The sequence below is a fragment of the Mustela erminea genome, chromosome 14, assembly GCF_009829155.1.
Source record: "Mustela erminea isolate mMusErm1 chromosome 14, mMusErm1.Pri, whole genome shotgun sequence".
Lineage (NCBI taxonomy): Eukaryota > Metazoa > Chordata > Mammalia > Carnivora > Mustelidae > Mustela > Mustela erminea.
This window is the reverse complement of record NC_045627.1, coordinates 53022783-53049317: the sequence shown is the minus strand read 5'-3', so window position 1 is coordinate 53049317 and position 26535 is coordinate 53022783. Positions and strand designations below refer to the sequence as shown.

General features: G+C 38.2%; 1 protein-coding gene across 5 annotated transcripts in view; it reads right to left on the bottom strand.

Annotated features, from left to right (window-relative positions):
• MARCHF8 (membrane associated ring-CH-type finger 8) overlaps positions 1–26535 on the bottom strand; it is a 125268-nt gene that overhangs the window by 67670 nt on the left and 31063 nt on the right. For 4 of the 5 annotated variants that reach the window (XM_032312268.1, XM_032312274.1, XM_032312270.1 and 1 more), the window contains exon 2: positions 6186–6365. In XM_032312268.1, coding sequence (XP_032168159.1) covers positions 6186–6287 — 102 coding nt within the window. In that variant the 5' untranslated portion in view covers positions 6288–6365. Of the gene's footprint in view, positions 1–6185; positions 6366–8203; positions 8585–26535 lie in introns of those variants that run through there. The other variant, XM_032312269.1, reaches the window with a different exon arrangement.

Below are 26535 nucleotides of genomic sequence, written 5' to 3'. Positions count from 1 at the left end.
CCACCCAGGCACCCACCCCCAATATGGAAATGTTTACAAGCATAAAGGAAAAGTCCTCTATTTGGATTCACAAATTAAATTACGTAATGTGTAATTACAGGTTTGACACATGTGATAAGGATTCCTGTGACCCAAAGTTTAAACTGAGCCAGTAATGTTTTAACCTGCAAAACCTAACTAACATATATTTTAGAAACTGTACATGCATTATGAATGCTCTTAGCCTTCTTCATCTGTACACCATACCCAGAATACATGCTCACTTCCCAACTTGCTAATTAAATGTATTCAATAAACCACGATGAGTCCAATTAATCACAACCAAAGAAGCATGGTAATTATACATCATACAATGTTGGGGGCAGCTGACACCCATCAAGCACTTAGGGAAAAAAGAAAAGAGTCAAGAAATAAGCACATACATATTTGGGAAACTGATTAAGGTAATGTGATGGAGAAAAGACAGTCCATTCTACTCAAAGAATGTTACTGGAGCAACTGGATATTTACAAAAAAACTATATTGGATATATACTCCATATAATAAACAAAAATTAATTCAAAATAGATTCCAGACATATGGGTAAAACCAAAACTATAAGTGTTCTAAGATACTATTTGCACCTTTGGGTTAAGTAAAGCTTTCTTTTTCTATTTTAAGATTTTATTTATTTGACAGAGAGAGAGATCACAAGTAGGCAGAGAGGCAGGCAGATAGATGGGGGGAAGCAGGCTCCCCACTGAGCAAAGAGCCCAATGCGGGGCTCAATCCCAGGACCCTGAGACCATGACCTGAGCTGAAGGCAGAGGCTTAACCCACTGAGCCACCCAGGTGTCCCAAGTAAAGCTTTCTTAATAGAACACCAAAAGTACAATAAATACAAGGGAAAAAGGATAAATTTGACTTCACCAAAATTTAAAAAGTTAAAACCAAACTTTACTCTTCAAAAGACACTGGCAGGAACATTAAAAGACAATCTAGTCCCTGGGAGAAAACATCTGTAAAGCACTTATCTGATAAAGGACTTGTCTCTAGAATACATACAGAATGCTCAAAATGGGGGCGCCTGGGTGGCTCAGTGGGTTGAGCCGCTGCCTTCGGCTCAGGTCATGATCTCAGGGTCCTGGGATCGAGTCCCGCATCGGGCTCTCTGCTCGGCAGGGAGCCTGCTTCCTCTTCTCTCTCTCTCTGCCTGCCTCTCTGCCTACCTGTGATCTCTATCTGTCAAATAAATAAAATCTTTAAAAAAAAAAAAAAAAGAATGCTCAAAATCAGACAAAAGAAAAATGGCCACCAATTTTTTAAGTGGACAAAAGATTTAAAGAGGCTCTTCAACAAAAAAGACATAAGGATGAAAAGATGTTCCACATCATTATTCATGAGGGAAATGCAAATTAAAACCACAATGAGATGCCAGTATATACCTATTAGATGTTAAAATTAAAAAGACAGACCAGGGCGCCTGGGTGGCTCAGTAGGTTAAGCCGCTGCCTTCGGCTCAGGTCATGATCCCAGGGTCCTGGGATCGAGTCCCGCATCGGGCTCTCTGCTCAGCAGGGAGCCTGCTTCCTCCTCTCTCTCTGCCTGCCTCTCCGTCTACTTGTAATCTCTGTCTGTCAAATAAACAAATAAAATCTTAAAAAAAAAAAAAAGACAGACCATATCAAGTGTTGGCAGAGATGTAGAAGAATTGGAACTCCCCTCCTTCTGGCAGGAATGTAAAATGGTACAATCACTTTGGAAAACAGTTTGTCCATACCTTAAAAAGTTAAACATACATCTACCATATGTTTCCACTACTAGGTATTTACCCAAGGGAAAGGAAATATATGTCCATACAAGGGCTTATATGAATGTTAAGAGTAGCCTTAATCATAACAACCCAAAATAGGAAACAACCCAGATGTCCATCAACAGGAGAATGAATAAACAAATTATGATAGATCCATACAATGAATACTACTCAGCAAGAAAAGGACACAACTTTGTACACACACACACACACACACACACACACACACACACATAAACACACACATAGGAATATAACTCAACCATCAAAAAGAATGAAATCTTGCCATTTGCAATGACATGGATGGAACTAGAGGATATTATACTAAGCAAAATTAAGTCAGTCAGAGAAAGACAAATATAAGATTGCATTCAAATGTGGAGTTTAAGAAACAAAACATACACATAGGGGAAGGGAAGGAAAAATAACAGGAAACAGAGTAGGAAAAACTGTTAAGAGACTCTTTAACTACAGGAAAGAAGCTGAAAGTTGCTAGAGGGGAGGTGGGTAAGGGGATGTGGTAACTGGGTGATGGGCATTAAGGAGGGCACCTGATATAATGAATAATGGGTGCTCATGCAACTGATGAATCACTAAATTACCTCTGAAACTAATAATATACTATATATTAATTAAATTTAATTTTTAAAAATGTAAATAAGTAAGAAAAGGACATAACTATTTATACACACAACTTGGATGAATCTCAAAAGAATCTCTGAAAAAAACTAAATTTAAAAAAGTACATAATATGTAACTCCATCCCTATAAAACCCTAGAAAATGCAAACTAATCTACAGTGAAAGAAAGCAGATCAATGACTGCTTGAGTAGAGGTATGAGGAAACTTACGAGTGATGGATATGTTCACAATCTTGCTTGAGAAGATACTGTACATTTTAAATATGTTACTGCATGTCAATTATAATGTAATAAGGCTATTTAAAAATGAAATAAAGCAAAAAAAAATCTTAAAAAATGTAACAGGACCTATCAAACCACGAGACAGATTTAGTTTTGATAAGAAATTAACGACTCTCTAAACTATAAGAAAAAATATTTTCCAAAAAAACTATGAAGAATATATTCCTTATAGATGGAGTGCAAATAACCTCCATATCAGGTTTCTAAATGCAGACCAGAGTCCGGAAGGTGACAGATTGATACTTATAAAACACTAAGAAAAAAAAAAATTCTCAAGAAACATCTACCCAGTTCATAAGCAAGAGTAGCAGAAATCTTTTTATTATAAAACATTCCTCTTAATTCCACAGTGGTCCCCATACCATTAAACTAAATTCATTCATTCATTCATCAACTGTATTGACTGCTCTGTAAGTCATTATCTGTTTTTGGAACTGTATAGATATGGGCTCATGCAATGGATGCTATAAAATCATGTACCCGATAAATCTAAGTAAAACTGTCAACATTAAGAGTTATATTATTTGATTCCGGGTAAACTGCAAGGCTCCTCCTCCTTACAAGATTCAGAAGGAATAAAACTATTATTGATGTAATGAACTGTCTCATGTTATCCCAGAAACTGTGAGATTAAGTTCAACCTTTGCAGCTCTGAGAACAGTGGGTAATGAGCAGGAAGGAAGGAGTGTCTCCTCCCCTCCTCTCCAAACACAGAGGATCAGAAATCATACCAAAGAATTCTGTTGTGAACTCACTGGGCCAGGGAAACTGGATAAAGGAAAACAGACTCCAATGGACAAAATGTGCCTTCCAAATCAATTCTGATACCACACTGCAAAACCTAGACACTCAAAAAAATCATTTTCAGCAACGTGCCAGCTGCTGCCGAAACTTCAAGCTCCTGTCTGGGCTGCAACCCCACTGCCTGCAGCCTCACCTTGGCACCTTGATTCCCCGAACTCTCACAATGCCATCAGGTGTCCAAATTATTCCCCACACTAAAGTGGCACAGAATGGTGCCTCTTCTCAATACCGATTAAAATCCCAACTCCATGAACATAGTCATTAGTGCTACTTATTTAAACCTTAAAATCCCCATCCAATAGATCAATTCACTAAGTATTTACTAAATACCCACTACAACAAATCTGCAATAGGGTTTTACATCCAAATGAATCTCCCTTCCTGGCCTAAAATGTTGGACTTCTTCCTTTTTTCCAAACAAGTCTTTTATATATATATATATATATATATATATATATATATATATTTTTTTTTTTTTTTTTTTTTTTGAGATAGATAGATAGATGGATAGATATCTCAAAAAATCCTGCCATCTGGTGTCCAAATTTGACACTGCACTGAACAGGGACCGAGCAACCTCTATGTGGTATAGGCAAGCACCCTAAAACTAAAAAATGTTCCATGTGGGGGTATTTAAAAATCCATTTGGGGGCGCCTGGGTGGCTCAGTGGGTTAAGCCTCTGCCTTTGGCTCAGGTCATGATCTCAGAGTCCTGGGATGGAGCCCCGCGTCGGGCTCTCTGCTCAGCAGGGAGCCTGCTTCCCCTTCTCTCTCTGCCTGCCTCTCTGCCTACTTGTGATCTCTCTCTCTGTCAAATAAATAAATAAAATCTTTTTTAAAAAATCCATTTGGACTAAAGAGTTACAAGAAAAGACCATTAATTTAAATGAATCTTAAATGAAGTCTATTAATTAACTTAAATGAAAACTGAAAGAATATGGGAAAACAGGCCTTCTCCCATCTCTAGCAAATCGAGGAAAAACTGAAGCTGAAAATGAAATATCCAAAACCCATCTACACCAGCACCACTCCTGGTCAGCCTTTCAATCAATGCTGGCCACACTCCTAAGAGCTCAGCAAAATAGAAAGGGTGCAGACTGACCACACAAACATCTGAAAAAAGGAAAACACAAACTAAGAATATAGAGACCTATTTTATGTTATATGGTACCTTTTCATTTTCCATAGTCCATGTACTTCAAGAACTATGATATGATAAATTCAGGGTTGGTTTTTTTTTTCATTATTTATGTAATAAGGCAAAGAGTGGTGTCCCATCAGCTATAATGACTCAACTTCAAACAAGATATTACTTTTTGACTTGACAAGGATTCTTTAGAGTCTTCAGCAAAGATTTACTACAAAATAGGAAGGGTATCAGAACTAATGAGCATGTGTCTACACAGCACATGGTAAAGGCGAGGAGAAAGTAGGAGGAATCAGGGATGACTCCCTATCTCACCCCACATGCAATTACCAAGCTCAGTGGATGAATAAACTAAGTATCTCTATCCCCACTGCCCTACCCTAGACAAAGTCACCATCACCTTTTCCTTAGACCAGGAACTGGCAAACTACAGCCTACAGGCCACATCTGGCCTGTCACCTGTTTTTGCAAGTAAAGTTTTATTGGCACACAGTCATGACCACTCATTTATATGTTATCTTTGGCTATTTTCATGCTACAATGACAGAATTAGGGAGATGTGACTGGCCTACCAAGTCTAAAACATTTACCATCTGCCTCTTTACAGAGAAAGTTTGCCAAACTTGGCCTAAGTAGGCTATTAAATAATCCTCTAACTAGTCTCTCTACCACTCAGTTAATTCCCTCTCTAAACTCCAGTCTGAGTGAAAAGTTTTAAGAACAGAAATTTGATCATTTATTCTGCAAAGATAAACCCAAATTCCTTATAAGGAATTTCTATTCCTTATTCCTCTTCCAACCTCCCATCCTGCCACTACCCGTTATGTTCCAGTAATTCTATCTTAATCTCTCCAAACCCACCTTGCTTTAGCCTCTGAGCTTTCAGCATATGATATTTCTTCCAACTGGGATACTCTACCTTTCTTTAGCTAACTCCAGGTCACTCTTCAGGTTCTCTATGTAAATGTCATTTTCTCTAGGAAGCCATTCCTGACCCCTTCGGCTGGAATTTGGTGGTCCTGCATTCCTCCATCACTGACCTTGTTTTTAGACTCTAATGCATTTTAACTGTCAGACCAGATCAAGAGCTATATAAGGGCAGAGACAGGCTCTGTGCTGTTAACTACGATACTCTTGCAGGAAACAGGGACTAGTACATATGAGGTATTTATAAAGTCTTTGTTCAAATTAATTTACCCTTTGCATCATGTTCTGAGAATTAAAGAACTTGTTCTCAGAGACTTATCAGAAATAATCATACCATTGTAGGCAATGAAGATAAATAAGTCGTGTATAACCATAGCAGAATATGTTGATACCAAAATCTGAAACCTAGAAACCTATAGAGAAAACTTCTGAGCCCAACGATTTACACCTTTTTAGTGTAATTTTTAGTATATTACTGGAGAAATATACTATATTTTAGTATATTACTGGAGAAAACCTTGATTGTCAGAGCTTATCATTCCAGACCACACATAATAAAAATGATGAAACTGAAAAAACATTCTCCTAATACCTGCTCTTCCCTCTCCTTTTCTTTGGTCTTACTTCTGTAGACTCTAGCAGAGGCGACATCCTGGGTTGGAATGGCAGAGATCTGATGCAGTGGCATGCTCATCCCAGCCTCCTGTCTGGTTGTCGTCTTTACTGAAGAGAGTCTCCAGTGGTAGAGTCATTTTGGGCCATCAACGTCAAGCTGAGAGGGAGGATACAAGACATAAATGAGCTTAAAACACTTCAAATTTCCAACAGTGAGATTAGCATTTCATATTTATACTCTTACATTCGTATTTGAATCAGTTACAATATCTGACATAAATATTTGGTATCCAAAAACAACAGAAGATACACGTTTTATGGGGGAAATTTTAACATTTTTCTCATATAATAAGATGGAAACACCTGAAAGAAGCTGTGGGTCAGGTACAGGTATAATGAGATATTACTTTTCCATTGTCCATTAGGTTTTAACCAGCAGTGTCATTCTTTAAGAGTATTTCTGAAATCAAATGTTTTTCTTGAAAAGGCATTCATTCTGACTAAAGTAGTCATCTTTCCTTAAAACCACTGCCCTAGAAAATCCACATAATGGTAGGATTAAAGGTTAAAAACTCTAGAATAAATTTAAAAGATCTATGATCTCTGCTTAACCTTCTGAAAGTCTAGACTGTCTAAACCAGTTGTCGGCAAACTTTTCCTACAAAGGACCAGAGAGTAAATACTTTAGGCATTGTGGGCCATATATTTTTTTTCTTAATTACTCAGTTCTGCTGTTGTAGCATGAAAGCAGCCACAGTAAGTGTGTAAATGAATGGGAATGGTTATGTTCCAGTAAAACTTTACTTACAAACACAAATGGCTGGCTAGATTTGGCCCATAGCCTACAGTGCTAATCCTGTTCCAAGGAATTTTCCAGGGAAGAAGAATGTCATCAGGAATATTCCTGGGATCTTGAAAAGGCTGCCCTTAGGTAAAATAATAGTTTCTAAGTCCAACGATTCCAGGCACACCCGTCTTTTTTCTGGTTCTCTTTTACATTCCTCCAAAGTACCTGGTAACTGAATTGTATGCTTTCCATCCCCCCAACACTGTCCCCACTGAAATTTATCAAACTCTGTATATAAAACCAATTATATATCCAAATTATTCATTAACTTTAATGTAGTAACGTTTCATGCTATTTGAATTTTAACAAAGGATGGAAGCATTAAACCAAACAATGAATCTCTGATTTGGGGCTTTTCACTTAACTAACCATGCATTGGAGGGTGGGACAACAGGCAGGGAGCGTAAACAACAGGGCTTGACAAGCCTGAGGTCATATTTGATGAGTGGCCATTTATTCTACCCAACCCTAAGGTCACATCTGAAGGGCAGCCAATTATTCTACCTCTCCCCAAACTCTGTTCTGTGTTTGTATGGCTGATCCCATCCTTGACAGTGTTACTAACCAAACCAATGAGCAACAGAACTCACAGAATTAATTTCTTTCACCAGATTCTCTGATTAACAAGCCACAAGAAGGAATAAAAACTGGAAGGGATCAACACTATGAGAAAATGAACAAAAAGAATATTGTTCTTAAAAGTCTAGTGTTGGGGTGCCTGGGTGGCTCAGTGGGTTAAAGCCTCTGCCTTCGGCTTAGGTCATGATCCCAGGGTCCTAGGATTGAGCCCCATATCGGGCTCTCTGCTTAGCGGGAAGCCTGCTTCCTCCTCTCTCTCTGCCTGCCTCTCTCTGTTTACTTGAGATCTCTGTCTGTCAAATAAATAAAATCTTCCCAAAAAAAACCCACTTTAAAAGTCTAGTGTTATAACAGGGGGGCGATCACTGATAACAAATAAAACAGGGAAATACAGGTGATATTAATGTCTACATATTACAATCAATAATTAATAAAATGTTAGTATCCACATACTATACATTACCTACTCTATCATAAGCCTTTGATGAGGCTGACTAAAGATGGAACACTGTGCCCAGCAAATGGTCTGGATATTTATGTTCGCATCACACAAAATAAGAGGCACTTACTGCTGAGTTGTCTTATGCTGTCTGGGTGGTCACAACAGTCACTGGAGAGCAGTTTTTTCATCACTCATGCATCAGAGTTCTCTGTCACAGATGGCAAACTCCATGTGGCCTCTTGGAATACTTACACAAAATAACCATGTCCACAGTCCTTACTACATATCATATCTATAGCTGCCTTTGGTGCTTCTAGTATAATAATCATTATTACATCATTGTACATGATCATGACAAGCCTGAAGAGGACTATTTATGCCAGAGAGACACAAATGTGAGAATAGGTTTTAAATATTTTGCAGAATTTTGAAGGTCCTCCCCTCCTTACAGTCATTTAAGCTACTCTTTTGATATGAACCCCTATCTCCAAGTAACAGTCCTGAAAGTCTGCCTGAAGCAATTCCTCTCCTATGCCGTATTTAGGACAAAAATGATAATGGTAAGGGGCGCCTGGGTGGCTCAGTGGGTTAAGCCTCTGCCTTCAGTTCAGGTCATAATCCCAGAGTCCTGAGATCAGGCCCCACATCAGGGAGCCTGCTTCCCCCCTGCCCCGCCTGCCTCCCTGCCTACTTGTGATCTCTCTCACTGTCAAATAAATAAATAAATAAATCTTTATTTTAAAAATGTAATGTTAAAAACCAAAATGCAGAACAGACCATGCCACTTTCTGTGTGAAGGCTCATGTGAAAAGCATAAAACAGGTATTACTTGTACTACTTTCTTTGCATGATTACCAAATACCCATTTTATATCAATTCATCTGTAATGAAGGGCAATAATTAAACCTCTGCACTATGCCTGACAATCCAGGCATGAGGACTTCAATTTCTACTGCTAAAAATATAGCACAACTGATACAAACATCCATATCTAGAAGAAATGGACAAACTGGGTGTTTAAGAATATGGAAACGGGGGCACCTGGCTGGTTCAGTTGGTGGAGTATGCAACTCTTGATCTTGTGGTCATGAGTTTGAGCCCCATGTTGCATGTAGAGATTAGTTTTTTAAAAATCTTTAAAAAATTGGGGGAGTATATGGAAAGAAATGGATATTCCATGTCACCAGAACAGAAGACTTACTATTACGAAGGTGGCAATTCTCCCAAAACTGATATTATACACATAAAGCAACCCTTATCAAAAATCCAGCAGACTTCTAGGCAGAAATTAGACAAGCTGATCCTAGAATTCGTATAGAAAGTAGAGGAACCCAGGATACTCAAACAATCTTGAAGAACAAAGTTGGATAACTCACACTTCCCAATTTCAAAACTTACTACAAAGGAATAGTAACCAAGACAGCATCAAATCGGAATATGGGTAGATATATAGATTAACAGAAGAGAACTTAGAGTCAACAAATAAGCCCATGTATCTATATCTATGGTCAACTGGTTTTTCAACGAGGGTTCCAAGACTATTCAATGGGGGAAAGAACAGTCCATTCCATATGCAAAAAAATGAATTTAGATTCCTATCTCACACAAATAAAAAATAAACTAAACATTGCCAAAATAAAAACGTTTGTGCTTCAACAGACACCATCAAGAAAGTGAAAAGACAGGGACACCTGGGTGGCTCAGTGGGTTAAGCCTCTGCTTTCAGCTCAGGTCATGATCCCAGGGTCCCAGGATCGAGCCCTGCATCGGGCTCTCTGCTCAGCAGAGAGCCTGCTTCCCCCTCTCTGCCTACTTGTGATCTCTGTCAAATAAATAAATAAAATCTTTTAAAAAAAGAAAGAAAGAAAGTGAAAAGACAACCATAGAACACAAAAAATCATTTTGCAAAACATACAATAAGGGTCTTGTGTGTTGAATATATGAAAAGGGCTGTCACAACTCAACAATAAATAGACAAATAACCCAAAGAAAAATGCGTTGTTCAAGAGACTCTTAATTATACAGATTACTAGAGGAGAGGGAGGTGGGAGGATGGGTCAAATAGGTGACAGGGATTAAGGAGTGCACTTGTGGAGATGAGCACAGGGTGATGCATCGAAGTGTTGAATTACTGTATTATAAAACTGAAACTAAGATAACACTGTTAACCAACTAAAATTAAAATAAAAACTTTTAAAAAGCAAAAATGGGTCGTTTAACATCATTAGCCAACAGGAGAATGCAAATCAAAACCATGAGATATACTTCCAATTATGACTATATTTAAAGACAGATAAGTGTTGGCAAGGATGTGGAGAAACTGAGGTCCTCATAAAGTGCTGGTGGAACTACATGCAGCTGCTTTGGAAAACAGTTTGGGTCTTCCTTAAAATGTGGAAATAACACAAATGTCCATAAATTAATAAACGGATAAATAAAACATGTTATCTATATAATGGAATACTATTTAGCAATAAAAAGGAATGATATATGAATACATGCTACAACATGATGAAACTTGAAAGCATTTTACAAAGTGAAAGAACAAAATATTTTATGATTACAGTTTTATGAAATTGTCCAGAGTAGGCAAATCATAGAAACAGATTGCCAAGGACTAGGGTAGGACTCAGGAATGGGAGCTGATGGCTAAAAGGGTTTCTTTTTAGAGTAATAAATATGTTCTAAAATTTATTATGGTCATGTTGCACAATTTTTAAAGATACCTAAAAGCCATAGAATTAAAGAATTTAAATGGGTGGATTGTAACAAATGTGAATTATATCTCAATAAAGCTGCTTTTAAAAAGAATATATAAGTAATTACTATGAATTAAGATAGATAAACTGACCCTCAACTGTACGGTCAACTAATCTTTGACAAAGCAATGTGAGTTTTTCCCAATGGAAAAAAGACAGTCTCTTCAAGAAACAGTGGTGGGAAAACTGGACAGCCACATGCAGAAGAATGAAACTAGACCATTTCCTTATACCATACACAAAAATGGACTCAAAAGTTGATGAAAGATCCAAATGTGAGATGGGAATCCATCAAAATCCTAGAGGAGAAGACAGGCAGCAACCTCTGTGACCTTGGCCACAGCAACTTCTTGCTAGATAAGTCTCTAAAGGCAAGGGAAACAAAGCAAAAATGAACTACTGGGACTTGGTCAAAATAAAAGCCTTCTGCAAAGGAAACAGTCAACAAAACCAAAAGATGACCAACAGAATGGGAGAAGATATTTTCAAATGATATTATCAGATAAAGGGCTAGTATTCAAAATCTATAAAGAACTTATCAAACTCAACACCCAAGGAACAAATAATCCAATCAAGACATGGGCAGAAGACATGAACAGACATTCTCCAAAGAAGACATACAAATGGCCAACAGACACATGAAAAAGTGCTCAACATCACTTGGCATCAGGGAAATACAAATCAAAACCAAAGTGAGATACCACCGCACACCAGTCTGAATGGCTAAAATTAACAAGTCAGGAAACAACACATGTTGGCGAGGAAATAGAGAAAGGGGAACCCTCCGACACTGTTCACTGTTGGTGGGAATGCAAGCTGGTGCAGTCACTCTGGAAAACAGTATGGAGGTTCCTCCAAAAGTTGAAAATAGACTACCCTACAATCCAGCAATTGCACTACTGGGTATTTACTATAAAGACACAAATGCAGTAATCCGAAGGGGCAGGTGCACCCAAACGTTTATAGCAGCAATGTCCACAATAGCCAAACTATGGAAACAGCTTAGATATTCACAACAGATGAGTGGATAAAGAAGACGTGGTACATATATACAGTGGAATATTATGCAGCCATCAAAAACCTGAAATTCTGTCATTTGCGATGACGCGGATGGAACTAGAAGCTATCATGCTAAGGAAAATAAGTCTATCAGAGAAAGACAATTATCATATGATCTCACTGATACGAGGAATTTGAGAAACATTACAGAGGATCATAGAGGAAGAGAAAAAAAAAATAAGACGAAATCAGAGAACCATAAGAGACATCATAGGAAACAAACAGAGGGTTACTGGAGGGGAGGGGGCTGGGAGGATGGGATAACTGGTGCGGTAATGAGCACTGGGTATTTATATAAGACTGACGAATGGTTAGATGATTAGTGGACCTCTACCCCTGAAACTAATAATATATTACATGTTAATTAATTGAAATTTTTTTTAAAAAGATAGATGAAACTGTTTTTCTTCATGGTGTCCCTATGTCATTTATCTGATGACATTATCCGATGACACAAGATACCACTGTTACCCGCTCTTCTGTTTTGAGAAAGGTAACAGGAAGAGTGTAAAATCAGCAATCATAAATCTAAGTTCAAGGCTTGACTCTTGAATACTATGTGATGTTGGACAAACTAAGGAATTTCAAAGGCTCTGTTTCCTTCATCTGTAAAACTGAAAGGTTAATAATCTCTACTCCATTCACAGGGTGATTGTAAAGACCAAAGACAACTGTGAATGTGAGGGTTGAATGTAAGGGTTCTTAACGTCAGCACATTTTCCAGCCTGCTTTTTCAGGCATCTGCAGTGATCCCCCTCACTGCCTCACAATGGCCAGTTTGTTTCATTTGTCTTTCCAATACTATTTTCTGTCTTCCTACATCTCATTCTAATGCAAGATTTACACAACTGGGAACTTCAAATCCTTTCTGACATTTATTTAGGACCTCTAGCAGCATGACTCTGAGGGGAAGCAAGGCTGACAATGCTATCCCTACAGGGGCAGAGGTAGGAAGGCCTGACCGTAAAGATGATCAGCGTGGTGTAACAATCACACTATTCTATGTGCTTTCCAAATGGTCAAAATAAACGAGTCTACCCATTCCAACGATGATGCTCAGGACAAATACAGACAACAAAGAGGCAGCCAGGAGAAGACAAAGATGCCAGTCGCAGCTTCCCTGAGGGACAGTCATCACAGGTCTGCGTGCCTCCCTGCACCCCTCCCTACAGGGTGCCAGGCTCCAGGAGCAGCCTGCTCCTACCCTTTGTGTGGTGTTGAACTGTAACATCCTGAATGGCACTCAGAATAAACAACTTTAAGTTAAGCCTGTTTTTATCAGAAGCACATTTCGTACAGAAAATGAGAAGCCTGGGTACAGCAGCTAACAGATACAAAGAAAAAAAAAGCAGTAAGAGAAAGGAGACCAGCTGTAATACTAATGAATGATCAAAGCAGGACTTAACACAGTGAATGTGGATGGAGGGAAGAGAGAGATGATTTGAAAAGGAGTACGAACATAATCTAGTGAGGGGACTAAAGCATACCCTGGCCTCTCACTGTACATTCAGAAGACCAGGATGCACAGAGGAGTGGGGGATAAAGAGAAGTTCACTGAGAGCACATTGAGCTTGACATGCCTGTGGGAAACCCAAGATATGTACACGGTGTACACTGGGAATCACCAACACGCCACAACACCTGAACACAGAGGAACAGAATTAAAGGAAAACCTGCAGAATCAGTAGTTTACATTAGATGCTATAAACAGATGATAAAACACAATTATCAATACAGAATTTTTAGATAGCAAAGAAGTATTCCCAACTTTGAAAAACACCCATCTCAACCAAAATTTAACTTTACAAACAGCAAAATTCCTAGAGATGTTCTAACTAAACCAAGAGGCAAAATAAGCACATTACCACTACCGTATTTAATATATAGATTTTTTTCTGCTAATGTGATAATAAGACTTAAATAGAGAACTTTATAGGGGCGCCTGGGTGGCTCAATCGCTTATCTTTTTTTTTCCATTTTATTTTATTTTATTTTCAGTGTTCCAGAATTCACTGTTTATGCACCACACCCAATGCTCCATGCAATCTGTGCCCTCCTTAATACCCACCACCAGGCTCACCCATCCCTTCACCCCACTCCCTTCCAAAACCCTCAGATTGTTTCTCAGAGTCCACAGTCTCTCATGGTTTGTCTCCCGCTCTGATTTCCCCCAACTCACTTCTCCTCACCATTTCCCAATGACCAAATGGTTATCTTGATCTCAACTCAAGTCTTGGTCTCGGGGTCATGAGTTGAGGCCGTGTGTTGCGCTCCACACTGCACACAGAGCCCACTTAAAAAGAAGGGGGGGGGGACTTTATAGTACAATAAAAGAGCTAAAATCTAAAGGAATTTTCTAAAAACTACTAGAATCAGTTAAAAACATAAACACTTGGGCGCCTGGGTGGCTCAGTTGGTTAACCAAATGCTGTTGGCTCAGGTCATGATCATGAAGTCCCAGGGTCAAGTCCTGCACTGGGCTCTCTGCTTAGCAGAGAGTCTGCTTCTCCCTCTGACCTTCTCCTTCTCCATGCAGGCAAACTCGCTCACTCTCTCAAATAAACTTAAAAAAAAAAAAAAGTCTTAAAAAAAAGCTCTTTAAAAAATAAAAAAATAAAAACATTTGTGTAAAATCAGTAATGTATTCTAGTGTAAAAGAAAAAATACATAAATATATAATGTCACCACATGCCTTTTATGCATGCCCTTCTTCTCAGCTCAGGGCCAATCCTTTTCCACTTCCCTCAGGAGCTATAAAAAACAGATGGTCACACCACCTTTTTGAATATGTCAATGAATCACACAAAACCAACAGTGTTTTTCTAGAGGGACAATACAGAGTGACATATCCCAGTGTGCTCTGCACATGGAAACTTACCAGGAAAAAAAATATACAATATCGCCAACATTCCTTTACACCAACATAACAAAAATCATGAAACAGAGATGAATGATACAAAATCTACTTAAGACTTTTTAATGAAAAATATTCAGTGATTTTAGAGTATATTTGAAAACTATAATAATAGTTTGTTGTAATAATTTTTATTCTTCCCAAATAAAGCATATGTATAAAATGTAATTCCAAGGAGTCTAAGTAAGATTTTTCCATTTTACAAAATGATTCTAAAATTATGCATAAGAATTAACGAGAACATCCAATAAAAATGTTGAGAAAGAAGTAATAGAGAGATCCTCTTGGAATATAGACATAAAAAAGCAATCATTATTATTAAAACAACAAGATACAGAAAACTGAAAAGACAGTCCAGAAACTGAATGAATTATACAGAAGAGTAAAATAGCAGCCCAAAATTATAGGAAAGGGACATTACTTCTTAACTTATGTTGGGATAATTGGATAAGAATTTGGAAGAGAAAAGAGTACCAATTAGGACTCACATTTCATTCACTAAAATAAATTCTGATGGACATAAAAGTTAAATGTTTAAAAAATCCACATAAAAACATAAAATGTAATTATGAATGAATATATTAAGGAACTAAAGGATGACTAACTTCCTACGTCTCAAATTAACGGGAAAAAAGTTACAAAAGAAAATGAATTATAGATATGACACTATAATTAAAAATAAAAATAAACAGGCAAAAAAAAAAAAAGACTGGAAAACATTTCTAGAATATAGGAGACAAAATCAGTATCTTTTACATATAAGAAGTTAATACAAATAACTTTTCAAAAACATTAAAATTCTCACAGATAAAATCGGCTTAGGAACAACTGCTTCACAAATGAGGACACAGCATAGGTCCTCACTTAACATTTTAATATTCAGGGAAAGCAACAGTTCAAAGAACCTATTTTTCAGGCACCTGGGTGGCTCAGTGGGTTAAAGCCTCTGCTTTCAGCTCAGGTCATGATCTCAGGGTCCTGGAAGAGAGCCCCACATTGGGCTCTCTCCTCAGCAGGGAGCCTGCTTCTCCCCCCACCTCTGCCTGCCTCTCTGCCTACTTGTGATCTCTGTCTGTCAAATAAATAAATAAAATCTTAAAATTAAATAAATAAATAAAAGAACCATTTTTCCCCTTCACAAAATTCTACAAAAAATATGGCAAAACCTACCATTGACCAGTAAGTGCCAAGCCTATGTTCTATGATCCTCCTGAAGAATCATAAAAACTCAGAATGCCTATCAGGAAAAACACTGAGCAACAGGGCTGAGAAACTGTGGAAGATGATGCCTTTGGGAAGCTTAGCCTGAAGAAATACATAAAAATCTACGAGCCCCAAGATTTTCACCATTACACTATTTACAGCAGAGAAAAACACACTTGACACTTTTGCCCTTAATTTTGCCAAACTGGGGAAAAGCTAATTAAATTACAGTGCTAGAACAATTAAAGGAAGGTTATGCAGGCATTAGAAGCAAGAGAAACATGGGTTTGATAAAAAGCACACACTGTAATTACAACTATGTTAATATATACCCAAGCAAAAATCCTAGGAGGGAAACTCATTAAAAATGGTAAAAGCAGTGGGGCACTTGGGAGGCGCACTCAGTTAAGAGTCCAAGTTCTGGTTTCAGCTCAGGTCATGATCTCAGGGTTGTTAGATAGAGCCCTGAGTCAGGCTCCATGCTCAGTGTGGAGTGTCTGCTTGAGTTTCTCTCTCCCTCTGCCTCTGCCACTTCCCCTAATCTCCACGTACTCATGCTTTCTCTCTAAAATAAATCTTTTTTAAAAAAATGCTACCAGCAGTTTAATGATGTAGCAATATAAGTGATTTTTCATTTCTCTGTATTTGAAAACCTTAGTTTTGATATATTACTTTTAAAGTTCAAATATTTAAAGAATCAAAATTAAAAGTTCAAGTTATTCCACCTAGGTTGGCAACAATCAGAATTTTAGATTGTCAATGACCATATACAACCATAAAAGGTAGTACATTTCTGAGGACCTCACAAAATTCAAGCTTAATCTTTTTTTTTTTTTTTAAAGATTTTATTTATTTATTTGACAGACAGAGATCACAAGTAGGCAGAGAGGCAGGCAGAGAGAGAGGAGGAAGCAGGCTCCCTGCTGAGCAGAGAGCCCGATGCGGGGCTCGATCCCAAGACCCTGAGATCATGACCTGAGCCAAAGGCTGAGGCTTTAACCCACTGAGCCACCCAGGCGCCCCAATCTTTTTTTTTTTTTAAGATTTTATTTATTTGTTAGAGAGAGAGAGAGCACGAGCAGGGGGAGGGGCAGGCAGGGGGAGAAATGGGTTCCCTGCTCAGCAAGGAGCCTGATGTGTTTTAGACTATTTTAGAACTGCAGTCCCTATCTTAAACTATTTTAACTATATGTTACATTACATAATGTTATAACATATCCTTAAACTATTATAGCTATATAAAACTTAGAGTCATATCTTTAAACGATTCTAGTAGATTACTCAAGAAGAGGGACAGAGTGGACTCCAGGTATGCCCAACAATGCTGCCCCATGGGAGGAGAATGGGCCCCTAAAGAAAACTGATGGAACTTGGTACTAAGTTCTTGCCCAAAACAAGACGTGGGTGGGGCGGGTGCCTGGCAGGCTCAGTTGATAGAGCGTGAAGCTCTTGATCTCAGCATCATGAGTTCAAGCCCCATGCTGGGTGTAGAGAGTCCTCAAATAAACTTTTTTTTTTTTAAATGGTGGGCAAGAGAGAGGAGATGTGCTGCAGACTTAAAGGCCTGTATGTATAATTTAGAATCTCAAGCAGCAGAGCAACACAGCAAGTAAGGGAGAAAACAATGTGGGGCAGATGGGACTCAGCTCAAAGAAGTGCATACCATCTTCTCCAATGACCCTGGGAGACCTCGGTAGAACCACTCCACCGTTACTGGGTAAAGGATGTGGACTAACATCCAGATTTTCCAAGAGTCTGAACCCTAGGAAAGTTAAGGAGGAATACTCCTGGGCATTCCCTTGCTCACAGGACAAATACAAGAATACTGAAAACACTCAGTTAACAAAAGGGAAAGAGCTCTATTGGGGTTCTTTCAGCATTTCACTTCTGAGAAGGAAGTGTGAGTCTGACTGACGTTAGAGATAGAAAACGCTTCCAATGAAGTACAGAAATAGTCAACTTCCTCTAGTTCCTCCAAATGTTCTTCAATTCCTGTCCTACGGAGAGTAGTGCCTGATCCTTAGAGCTGAGGAAAGAGGGACAGAGAAGAGATCAAGGCCACAGCAGCCCAGAGCCCTTCCTGGGCATTTACCACACTGTAACAAAGTGACCTACTTATATTTCTGCCTTCCTCACTGGACTCTGGGAAACTTGAGGGTTCAGTAATGGAACCATGACTAGAATACAGAGATAGATTCTAGCCATTTATCATAGGATGTTTCTGTTTGCTATTGCTGGGAAACAGACTACCCAAAACTTGGTTGCTTAAACAGCAATGATTTCCTACTTCTCACAATTCCATGGGTTGGCTTCTGCTGCCTTTATCTGACTTAGTCATGCTGCAGCATTGGGTCAAGGTCAGCCAGGGACTAGGCTCAGTGGGGAAGGCTGAGCCTCCCTTTCCATGTGGACTTCCTCCTAAGCTTCTTTCTGTAGCAGCAAGCAGCACTCTGAGAGGCGAAGCTTGAGAGGGGTGGCTCACTGCACACGGTGCCTCTGACTGCATCATGCCTGCTGATGTCCCACTGGCCAGTTCAAGTCACATTGGAAAGCCCAGCATCAGGGGTGAAGAAACCGACTTTACCACTTGATGGAAGAAACAAGCAGATTCATATTGTGAAAAGAAAGAGAGATGGACAGAGAGGCGGTTCATCAGGGGCCATTTTGTGCCAAACTACCAAATACTATTTGTGCTATTTTCCTCTCTGATAGCAATTGTTATTTTTATTGGTAAAGGGGTTTTTTAATACCACAAGGTATTTTTATACCTATTACATTTAAAAAATTAATTAGGTCATTTAATTTTTGATATTAAAAAAAAGTAACTGGGCTCTATTTCTATTTCAGAATAATGGATCCAGAAGTATTTCAAGGCTTTGAGACTGGAATTACTTCTGGCAGCAATTCACGTATGAAGTTATCATGTTTCTTCACAAACACATGGATCTTTTGAAGATCTTTATTAAGTTGATAGAGGAACACATTTTATAACAAAAAAAATCTAAGGCAATTAAATTTCATTTGAAACGCTTCTTGCAAAGGAATTCTCTTCACATCGTATAATACAGCAGATAATGCTGGCCATGCAGACAGCCCTGCACCAGTCACCTGTCACCTCAGGCTGGAGCAAGCACCTTCTCTACTTACTGCAGTGAAGTGGAGAAACCAGGGTGGGCCTTCCCTCACCTCTTCAGTCTTACCTCCCTCACCTTCTAAGATAGGTCTGTCCATCCAGGACAAATCTTCTCAAGGACTCCTGTACATGCCACAGTCAACTCTAGCCTTGTTCATTCTCATCTACCCTCTTGTTATGCTCTCCATACTATGTACACTGGGCCATAAACTCCCTGGCCTTCAGAACACATTCTGAAGCTTGTCTCCTCTACAAGAAATAAACAGCAAAACTAATTCCCCCTCCCCTTTAATACCACCCACTGCACTTATCCATTATTCTTTATGGTGTGAACAAAATGGCCCTTCAATATTTGCAATGGCTACTTTTTTTTTTAAGATTTTATTTATTTATTTATTTTGACAAAGACAGAGATCACAAGTAGGCAGAGAGGCAGGCAGAGAGAGAGGAGGAAGAAGGCTCCCTGCTGAGCAGAGAGACCGATGCGGGGCTCGATCCCAGCACCCTGGGATCATGACCCGAGCCGAAGGCAGAAGCTTTAACCCGCTGAGCCACCTAGGCGCCCCTGCAATGGCTAATTTTATGTCCACTTGACTAGGCAATGTACCCAGATATTTGGTCAAACATTATTCTAGACGTTTCTGTGAAGGTATATTTTCAGATATGATTAACATTTAACTCAGCAGAATTTGTATAAAGATTACTTTCCATAACATGGGTAGGCCTCATCTAATTACTTGAAGGCCTTAACTTTAAAGGACCAACCTCCCCTGGAAGAAGAGAGAATTCTGCCAACAGAATACCTTCAGACTTGAATTCCAGAATCAATTCTTCTCTGGATTCCCAGCCTGTCAGCTTCCACAGCACATGAACCAACTTCTCAAAAATCAAACAAAATCTCAATCTCAAATCTTTTTCAGTGTCTCTGTCTCTGTCTCTCTCAGTTTCTCTTTATACACACACACACACACACACACATATACATATGTGTACATATATTTTAAAAGTACCAATAGATTATATATACTTAAATATATATTATATGCCTATATAATATATAGATTTGGAGATATAAATATAAATATAAATAAATATATATATATATATATATATATATATATATATATATATATATATATATGTTTGGAGAACCCTAACAGACTACGTACTTCTAGATGATTATTTCCATGCATATAAAGCTTAGCTTACTTAAATGGCTGAATTCTCTCTGGAACATTATATTCCTTTACCACTCCCTACACTGTCCTGGATCATCATATATTTCTTTAGCATTCTCTACAGTGTTCTATATAGAACAGTGGTGAAACACTTCTGCAATTTTAACTGGTGTTTCTTTATGACTAAACTTTGAATCCTTTCATTTCCTAACCTTTTGCCCCAACTGACTATGACATGCCTGTAAATGCATGACAAAACAAAAGCTGAAAGAAAGAAAAGTAACCCTGGTCCTGTTTTCTTAAGGAAAATACCAAAAGGTGGCTAAGGTCAATTAAGAATTGGTAAATTTAATATTAATTTGCGTATGGGTGGTTAAATATTAAGAACTTAGGTATACTATTTTTTTCATGATCCTGGAGCCCATTCTTTTTAGTTTTCTCCCTCTAGATAGCATTTTCTAGTGAAAAAACTATAGTTACAGAAAAAATATTTCAGTCAATCATCAAAATAATAAACCCAATCCTAATTTAAAAGTAATATAAACCAGGAAATAGTTATTTGCTATTTTTTAATTTTTAATTTTTAATTAACATATAATGTAATATATGACCCAGGGGTACAGGTCTGTGAATGGCCAAGTTTACACACTTCACAGCACTCAGCACAGCACATACCTTCCCCAATGTCCATAACCCAACCATCCTCTCCCTCCCCCCAGCAACCCTCAGTTTGTTTTGTAAGATTAAGAGTCTCATATTTTGTCTCCCTCCCGATCTCAATCTTGTTTCATTTTTTCCTTCCCTACTCCCCAAATCCCCCACTTTGCCTTTCAACTTCCTCATATCAGGGAGATCATAATTGTCTTTCTCTCATTGACTTACTTCGCTCAACATAATAGTTGAGCGAAGTTCCTAGTTCCATCCTAGTTCCATCCACATCGTCACAAATGGCAAGATTTCATTTCTTTTGATGACTGCATAGTATTCCATTGTATATACATACCACATCTTCTTTATCCATTCATCTGTTGATGGACATCTAGGTTCTTTCCATAGTTTGGCTGTTGTGAACATTGCTGCTATAAACACTCGGGGGCACATGCCCCTTCAGCTCACTACATTTGTATCTTTAGGGTAAATACTCAGTCGTGCAATTGCTGGGTCATAGGGTAGCTCTATTTTCAACTATTTGAGGAACCTCTATGCTGTTTTCCAGAGTGGCTGCACCAGCTTGCATTCCCACCAACAGTGTAGGAAGGTTCCCCTTTCTCTGCATCCTTGCCAGCATCTGTCATTTCCTGACTTGTTCATTTTACCCATTCTGACTGGCGTGAGGTAGTAATTTGTTTTTAAAATCAACTATCAATTCTCAGAGGTTTTCACTTCATTAAAAATGCCTTCTTTTTGGGAAGACATGAAATATCTGAATCAATTAAACTAATCAAACAAAAGGAGAGACATGTATTTTCACAGGAATAAGAAAGCTAGTCTGGCCCAAACACTAAAATGGCTCATCAACATTTTCTGAGCACCTTCTAAGTGGCAGGATCCTATGGGGAACTGAGAAATGTTAGAATGGGACTGATTCTAGCCATCCCCTCCCTAAAATATACTGGCTAATACCCAGAACATACAGACTACTCACATTTAATAAGCAAATCTCAGTGAATGTGCACATTTCTGCTCCCATCAATTATGTGCATATCCAAAATCTACCACTTATACCTGCTAAAATAACCAGATTACACCCAAAAAGGAATCCCTCAAAATAAGTCCTAAGTCAACAAAGCAAAACTTAACTAAATCTCTATGTTCATCTCTTCCAGAAAAGGAAAATCTAGGTTAACAGTCAGCAACTGTCTGCTCAGCACAAACTACCTGACCTGGCTCCAAGACTTCCCTCTCCTCCATATAAGGAAAGTAACCATAATCCTGCTCTGACCAATGAGCAAACGGCCAGTGTAACTTCCTTAATTCACTTTGATCTATACACATCTTATAGAGTGCTTTTGATCTGCTAGGTTGGATGCTGCCAATTCATAAATCGCTGAATGAAAGCTAACTAGATCCGTAAACTGACTGGAAATTTTCTTCTAACATATCCAAACCTATTTATGTCAGCTGTTCTCCTGATCACAACTGTATAATTTAATATTATATAAACTAATCCCAAAGGAGGAAAAATGTGGCTACAAAAATAAGAAATTACTCTTCTCATAAAAACCAAGTTGACTACTTTGGAAATTACTGATAAAGGCATATTATTTCCCTAAAATCTTCTGACAAATGGGTTTAAGACAAACAACTACAAGAGACTAGGAAAAAATACTCTGAAACACTAGAATTCTGTGCTCAGATTGCTTCAAAAATTTCTGAAGTCTCAATCTATTTTAAAGAAACTAAAACTAGAAAATACAAGTTACCAGCTGGATGTAGTTTATATAACAATAATGATGTGGGACGCCTGGATGGCTCAGCCAGTAAAGCATCTGCCTTCAGTCTGCCTTTGGCTCAGGTCATGATCCGAGGATCCTGGAAACGAGCCCCACACTGGGCTCCCTGCTCAGTGGGGAGCCTGCTTCTCCCTCTGCCTGCCACTCGCCCTGCTTGTTCTCTGCCTCTCTGACAAATAAATAAATTAAATCTTGAAAAAAAAATGATCTGGAACTCCAATCAGTGGAAGCATACTCTAGGTCAAAAAATTGGCCTCCTTCATTCCCCACTGATATCAAAACAATCTATCAGTGGCAGTACCCTTGCATCTGAATGCTTCCCCCAGTTATTCTACTTAAATTTCCCTCGAGGGTGGTAAAAATTCAGAAACTGTATAGATATACCAGTTATTCACTATAGCACTATTTGTAACAGCAAGAGACTAAAGACAAAATATCCATTAATAATGGACTGGGTGAATAAACCACATCACATTCACACAAGGGAATACAATATAGCTGCAAAGACAAAGAATACTCTCTATATACTTGCACTGTATGATCTCCAAGAAATAACATGAAGAATAAAAGCAAGGAGAGAAAATTATATATAGTATGGTATCATTCATCTAAGACGAGGTTGAGAAGCCGAGATAAATACATACATGTGAATGCGCAACTGCATGCACACACATATGCCTACATGTTTTAAGTAAAATGACAGGGAGAGAAGACCAGAACAGAGGGGACGAGGATCAGAGCTAGGCTTTTCTGATGCTGTCCTGTTCTGTCGACTTGGCTCTGGGGCCATGTATATGTTTTCTGTAATTATTAAGCAAAAACACAAAAAAACAAAAAAATTTTTAATTCCTAAAATTCAAAAGCAAAATGAAACAAACCTAAATATTTATACAAGCAGTAGTATAACTATACAAAAAGGAATTATTTCAAATGACTGTAAACACAATTTCACCATACATCCCTTGAGGATATTATCTTAAGAATAGAAAAAAGAATCAGAGAAAAATGTTTTTTAATTCTTAAACCATTTTTAGTAATCATATTGTTAGTAGTAAAATTTATAAATATAAATATCAAAGGAGTTCATGTCAAAAAGACCCAGGAGCCAATCTGAATGAAGCTGCTCTCACTGGCCAAAGATGGGACCATATGATCAATAAGAATAACTGTGATGGACTGAAAAAATAATCAAATATGTTAAAATTCATGTGTTCATAATGATGTGTTTTAAAATGAAGAAAAAATCATTTACCATCTTTGGAGATATTAAGAATCCTCCAAAAGTTAAAAATAAAGAGAAAAAAACATTCATTTAACTTGTTTCCTGTGTATGAACTGTTACCTGGAGTAACCAATACTTAACAAAGAGAAACCTAAGGATGTATTAAAGCTAATAAATGAAGGAATGCTGAAATTAGAATAGAAACATCTTGGGGCGCCTGAGTGACTCAGTGGGTTAAGCTCTGCCTTCGGCTCAGGTCATGATCTCAGGGTCCTGGGATGGAGCCTGCTTGGGCTCTCTGCTCAGCAGGGAGTCTGCTTCCCTTCCTCCCTCTCTGCCTGCCTGTGTTCTCTCTGTAAAAAAAAAAAAAAAAAAAAAAATCGCAACATCTTGCAAGCCTCTGATTAAATAATGGATCTATGCAAATTATAAGTGGCCATTAACATCACAAAGGAAAAACAATCAGGCATGAAATGCTGTTGGAAACCACCCTCTATGAAATATTCTTGCAACAAAAATAAGCCTAAATCAAATCAAATCTCTAAAATTCACATTCAGTTTACAGGAAAAATGGGGTAGGGAGAGAAACATATTAAATGACACCACTGGGATGCATTCTGCAAAATTCATAGTATGGACAACTCTAAGATAAAATCACAGGATTTCTTCAGCAAATATGTTTCAAGAACAAAGTAAATAAATAAGAAGGGGAAGCTGTATGTTAACAGATAGTTAAAGAAAATGTACTAACTAAATGTAACATGTGGATGAACCAGGCTTAGATTCAAACAAATAAACTGCAAAAAAGAGTATGAAATAGATGTGTCCTGGGTGGCTCGGTGAGTTAAGCATCTGCTTTGGGCTCAGGTCATGATCCAGGGTCCAAGGATGGAGCCCCTCAGTGGGGCTCCCTGCTCAGTGTGGAGTCCGCTTGTCCCTCCCCCTCCACCCCACCACTCGTGCCTGCTCAAGAGCTTGCTCTCTCTCACTCTCTCAAATAAATATTTTTTTAAAAGGTATTGAAATAATTGTGGGAAAACTGTGGTATTGCAGTTAATTCTAAGAAAATGGCCCTTCTCTCTCGGTAAGAGTACCGAAATATTTAGATGAAATGATATTATAACTAGAATTTCTTCAAAGATGCAGGGGGGTGGGTGTAAGGAAAAAAAGGAACTAGGAGGGGATGTCAGAAGCATACTATACTATTCCTCTACTTTCATGTATATCTGAAATATTCCATAATTAAGTTTTGAAAATTTGATGAATGAGCAAATATATACTTTTAATTACTAATAAAATGTTCATGGTATATACAATTCTTCTCTTCTGTAATTCAGTTTAAGTGGCAATGCTTGTACTGTGTCACCTATCTGTCCTCTAGGGCATATGTCTCTTAGATCTCTAAATTATAAACCAAAAACACGGAGCCTACTATACTGGAGGTGCTTGATAAATGTTACATGAGTATATTCTGTTTGTTGTACATCTGCTCTGCTCTGGTAAACCTTCCAATAATTCTAATTTGTCAATACAAGTTTGTGATAAAGGATGAATAAATAGAACCAAGTAAAAAAGAAAAAGTTTTAAAATCCCAAATACTGTACTTAACTTTTTCAATCTACATCCCACAAAAAATACTCATTCTTCTTTTATTGTGGTAAAAAAAAAATGTATGAAATTTATTAAATTAACCATTTAGGTGTACAGTTCCATAGTGTTAAATTTATTCACACTGTTTTGAAAAGATCTCCAGAACTTCTTCAACTTGCAAAACTTAAAAACTTCCATACCCATTAAACAAAAGATGCTTCTTCTGAATACTTCCAACCCACTATTTTATCCTATACATGCCTCTAACTACAACAGCCTTTGAAACATAATTCTTCTAACAATAAAAATTATGGATCACTAGCACAATAGCAGATTTTAAAAAAAGAAAAAAGAAACACCTTAGTGTTTAGGAAATGGGAGAGGTCAGAAGTAGGGCTATGAACAGAAGATCCATATGAGCGCCTGTGCAGAGAGGAGGACAGGGCTGAAGAGCGGCTTCAGAGTTCCTCTGAAGGGGCATGAGGGGCCAGAAGCAGTGGTCCCAACACTAAGAGAAGTCCCGTGAGGCAGCACCCCACAGGTGTGCTCAACAGGGCTTACCGTGCCCCCAAAAGCCCCACAACAGTGATGGCAATACAGCTGACAAGAACACACCGCAAATCTACCGGACACCTTGGATCGGTACCTAGAAATGCTCTGTGCCGAGATTCACTCAACACTTTCAGTTAAGTATGCCTATTCAGGCATACAGTAATAATAATGGCAGCTGCAAATCTGGAATAATTATCTACCACAGTGTATCTAACAAATATGTAAGAAGAAGGATCACTGATACTTTTTTGCCTCTTATTACAGTTCCAGTTAACTTTGGTTATTTCTATCTTAGAAAGATGAACCCTGGGGTACCTAGGTGGCTCAGTGGGTTAAGCATCTGCCTTCAGCTCAGGACATGACTCTGGAGTCCTGGGATCAAGCCCCAGGTCGGGC